Source organism: Oreochromis aureus, linkage group 13 (genome assembly GCF_013358895.1).
Source record: "Oreochromis aureus strain Israel breed Guangdong linkage group 13, ZZ_aureus, whole genome shotgun sequence".
NCBI lineage: Eukaryota > Metazoa > Chordata > Actinopteri > Cichliformes > Cichlidae > Oreochromis > Oreochromis aureus.
Window position 1 is genome coordinate 7048728 of NC_052954.1, and position 4815 is coordinate 7053542.

The 4815-nt window shown below is 45.9% G+C and overlaps 1 protein-coding gene across 2 annotated transcripts; it reads right to left on the bottom strand.

The window, feature by feature from the left end:
- Window positions 1-661: 661 nt before the first annotated feature.
- Window positions 662-4449, bottom strand: zfp36l2 (zinc finger protein 36, C3H type-like 2). 2 transcript variants are annotated; one of them, XM_031741110.2, is made up of 2 exons: window positions 4098-4449; window positions 662-3895 (listed from the first exon to the last, which is right to left on the bottom strand). In XM_031741110.2, exons 1-2 carry the CDS (start codon window positions 4185-4187, stop codon window positions 2684-2686), a joined length of 1302 nt encoding a protein of 433 aa, XP_031596970.1. In that variant the 5' UTR covers window positions 4188-4449; the 3' UTR covers window positions 662-2683. The 2 variants fall into 2 exon arrangements, with proteins under 2 accessions (XP_031596970.1, XP_031596971.1); XM_031741111.2 differs by having other exon boundaries at window positions 662-3892; window positions 4098-4448.
- Between the last annotated feature and the right edge of the window lie 366 nt (window positions 4450-4815).

Sequence of the window (4815 nt, forward strand, 5' to 3'; positions counted from 1 at the left end):
CCCCAAGATTTAACTTGTGACTCTGGACTAGACTCCCAGAGCTAAATATCAGGTCCAGTTCTTTTATTTTTGATGTCGTAAAGGAGACCTATTCTGTAATCGCTGTAAATCAGCTCAGTTTTTACAGTGCTGGTCAAACCTTTTTGTATGTGAAGGGCAGCCAATCAGGATAAAGCTGGCTTAAAGAACTGGGGGAAACAGCTCGTTGGCAGATAGTCAGTGATATTAGAGCCTCGGCCCAAACCCAGTATGAAGCACAAAGCTAGTCCCAGATTAAAAACAAGGAGCTGGAAGTGAGCAGGATATTGTGCTTTAACTTTGTGTGGCACTTCTTCTGCAGTCTGAGGGTTGAGAGCGCCAGTCTATATCACGTATATATCGACATAATAAAGATTGAAATCTTATCCTCCCACGGCCCAGTGCCTCTTAAGTTTTTCATTTTGAAAATTCATTACGCAACACCATCTCCAGTTTGTTCTGTACCCCTTTTCCATGTTCGTAGTGAACTTTCACAACTGTTGCAGAGAGCATATACACATCCGGAGGAAGGAGGGGGGGGGGACCCAGCAGCACTTGGGTAAAACTAGCTGGTCAGTGCTTTGACCGTGTGTGACATCATCATACAGCTACAAGAAGTCAGAGTCTGAAACTTTTTGAAAAATTGTTGTTTTTTGTTTTTTTATTGGGAGAACTACAAAAAAATGTACAGTACAAAGTTAACAGTCTCACACTCAATTTGTAGTGAACTGAACCCCCCCCCCCAAAAAAAGAACACAACTCTCGGTTGTCTTTTTGTCCGTCTTTTTTTTCTCCATTTTTTTTTTTTCTGTGTGTTACATTCAAAAAGCTTTACTTCTGATAAAGTAGTCAAAAGTACATAGTGCGCATCCCCTGTACCTACTATGTACAAACCAAATGTGTCCATCCAACTTCCCTCTCCAGCAAACTCAACACTAGATTTCAATATTAAAAAAACAAAAGAGGAATGGGGACTTTGAGAAAGTTTACAGTTGTGTTTTTTTTTTCTTCTTTTTTTTTTTCCTGTCAGAGTGTCTGGAGTGGTAACAACCTCTAGAAAAAACAAAAATCCAACACTACATTCAGTTCAATCTGGATTTATAAAAAGATGCAATGTAGGAAAAATACTTTATTTGGTTAATTTTAAGGCATGTCAAGATTATGAACCCCATAGGCACTACACAATAATACTGGGGCACAAGGGATTGCTACATTCTTTAGCACGTGGCTGGAATCACAGTGTGACCTCGTGCAAACAGAAAATGAAAAAGGAAAAAAAATAAAAAATACTTTTTGGTTAATTTATTGACTCGGGTTCTTTGTCACTGAAGTCTGATCTAGATCAACGAAAAGAGGAACGAAGGTTTGGACGGTCTATGACAAACCATTGTTTATACATTCTACAGACACATCTAAATAAGGATCCTCAAAAAAGAAAAAAGAAAGCCTTCTACAGCTCTGACACACAACCTCAGGAGCAAACAGCAATCACGCAAACTTTTTTTTAATAAACGTAAACAAGGAAACAAAATTAATGAAATAAATATCACATACGTTCTCTTAAATTAAGATTTTTTTTTACTCATTTACAATAAAAATAACCAAGTGAAGTTACAAAAAAAGGAGAAAAAAAAACAATATATATATTACTGTGAAAAGAACATACACTCCACTTTATGCAGATTAATAATGGCGATCATAATTTAAACATAAAAGAATATAGATCTATTGCTTCATCATACTTGATAAATACAGTATGGACACAAATTACCAATGTAGCCTATACTTTTTTTTCACAAGATAATAAATAAGTTAAATAGTCCATAGCCAGTTATGCACCGCTATGTAAATCACTCAAAAAAAAGAAGAGAAAAAAAAGAAACAGCTAAAAAAATATATATTCAACCATCAGCAGTGATTTCCCCAAACAAGCCCAACTCAAGAGTGCTTTTTAACCAAGCAACAAACTACACTAACCAAACGAACCACTGGGTGGCGCTGGGTGAGAGACAGATCTGGAATGGAAGTTGAAGCTTTCAGAGAGGAAAGAAGAAGAGGATGAAAAAAAATAATGTTACTTTAAGTCAAGGCATTTTCTTGGCAGGATGGGAGGAAATCTGAAACCGCTTACAGTCTCTTCTTCTTGTCAAGTCATGTTACACACACACACACACACACACACACGCACGCACGCGCACACACACACCTAATCCCAGGAAAAGTGTGGCTTGCCTGATAGAGCAACAATAAGGGAGAAGGGGGCTGCCATGAGCCCTTGGGCAAGGCACTGATGGAATGCCTTCTGTTTGCTATCTAAGTTTTAATACAGCTATATTACATATAAAGAAAAAAAAAATACTAGACTAATGCCAGGTCAAGGACACTTTAAACTGAAGCTTTATTGATCTCTGCGGGTGAGACTCTCCTCTTGCCCCCCTCCAGCGAGGTCGGAGCAGGGTCAGCACCCTTAGAGCTGGTAGAGATTTTAAAAGTCTTGCACGAAGGCACTTCAGCAGGGGTGGATGCTGCTGAAATGAGGGAAGTGAGGTGGGATCCTGGGATCCTCTGCTTTGAAGGACAGTCTCTCACTCACTGACAACCCACCTCCCCTGACTCGTCCATCATAATCCATATGAAAAAAAATAAAGAAAAAAGAAAAGTGTGATTAGTCATCTGAAATCGACAGCCTGCTGAAGATTGGCAAACGTCTTCCAGCGTCCAGACTCGGGGACTCGGAGCCGCTGAGGCTCCCCGAAGAGCTGAGGGACCCGCTCGCATAGCTCTCCCGGTCAGAGAGCGAGTCTGGCGGGCTGGGAGGAGGATCGAACACCGGCGACTCGTTGAGGCGGCGCAGCGCCTGCAAGTGGCTCATGTTGTAGGTCGGGGGGGAAGGCGGGCACACGCTGCTCTGCACGTTCCCGTAGTAGGCACCGGCGGAGTGGTTGTTGGCGTAGCTGCTGCTGGTGTGCACAGTCAGCGGGGCCAGTAAGGCTTTTAGGTCCTGTCCGGGGAAAGAGAAGGCACTGTTGATGCACGGCATGGAGTTCGGGGACAGAACATCGTCGTTGTAGTAGCTGTGGGCGGAGGTGCAGGAGGAGGCTGAAGTGGGAGGCGGAGGGGTCCGGGACGTCGGGCTGTCGAGCAAGGGAGACTCCAGTCCGTGGTGGGTGGAGAAGCCGGAGAAGCTGAGACTGTGGTGAAGCTTTGGTCTGTCCCTCTGGGTGTAGCCGAGCTGCTGCTGCGGCGGCAGGACCTCTCTCTGGCCGTAGCCGCAGAGCTCGCGAGCCGACCTGGGCTCCACCGTCTGCACGTTAGCGTTGGCGGGCGGAGCGGGCCGGCGCTCGTCGGCGTTGTGGATAAAGTGACAGCGGGGACCGTACGGGCAGAAGCCGATGGTGTGGAAGGTGCGGCACGGCTCAGTTTTGTATTTAGGGTGGCGGGACAAGCTCCTCAGCTCGTGGTAGCCGTGAGCGAACTGACATTTTTCGCCGTACTTGCAGGAGCCGTTCTCCTCGAAGGGCCGACACAGCTCGGTCTTGTAGCGGGTGGAGTTGATCTGTGAGCCGGGCTTCTGCTGCAGCACGCCGCGCTCTCCATTCTCGCTGTAAGCGCGGTCGCGGAACTTGTTCTCCTTGTTAATGAGGGCCGTGGCGCTGCTGTTGCTGCTCGGCGTGTTCTCCTTGAGGCTGCCGTAGGTGCCTATGGAGAACTTGTTGCCGTTGTTCATCGCCTCCACGTTGCTGGTCGAGTTTCTGCGGTAAAATCCCGGCGTGAAGGCGCCGCCGGAGCCGGGAGCGCCAACCGGAGCTCCCACCGCCTTCTTGTCCAGCATGCTGTTGATGTGGAGGGCGTTCATGTTCATGCTTTTATCTTGCTGCTGGGAAGAAATGACACCAAGTTAGCGTCTCGGACAGTTAACTGCGTTACTGTTTTGAGCACATGGCGTAAAGACTGCGCCTGCAGTATTTACAACTTGTTGCAGTCGAACACATGCAAACTGTGCACAAGTTAGTACGGCACAAAACTCATTCAGAACAAGAAAACACTCTTAAAGCGTCAAACTTTTTTTTTTTTTTTACCTTATAAAGCATGTCCATGTCGTAGAAAGCTGACAAGACGGTCGCTGACATCTCTTTTCCCCAAACTTGCTGCCGCACTGCCTCTTTCATGGAGGACCGAGCAGGATCCTTGAATGCGACGAGCGGTAGTTTGTGCCACGACTGGTTTTTGGTTGTGGAAAAAAAATAAAACTTTAGAAAAGTTGCTTAAAAAGCTTATGTGCAGGTTTAAGTCCGTGGAAGAAACAGGAGGGAGGAAAAGAGGGGGGTTAAGTTTGTGTTGTTGAGTTGTAGGTGGTTTTATTTCCTCCCCTTGAGAAGCGCTGAGCCAGAGTGCTTTGCTGGGAGCTCTAAGCCTTCGTATAAATGTTGCGTGGCCGGGGAGGGGCGAGCTCAAGTCGGTGCAAACTTTTTTCGAGGAGCCGCCTCCTCCCCGAGGAAAAAAAAACTTCCATTCACCGGTTGGCCGTCTATTCTTTAACACCACGCCTTGAAAATGAAATACAACCCCAGCCCAACCCCCCCACAACCACCACCCTCTCACCCCCCGAAACTTTTTTTTATTTTTTTTTTAAAATCACACAATTTTGTGGAAGTTGGTTTTGCTTTTTGGGCTCGTTGAGAAAGAATGTGGTACTCTACTATGAATGCGTGCCAGCCTGCAGCGCATTAGCGAAGCTTGGTGTCGTAAATAGAGGGAGGTTTTAAGGTTCCTCAAGTCCTGGGATTTGAACCAACA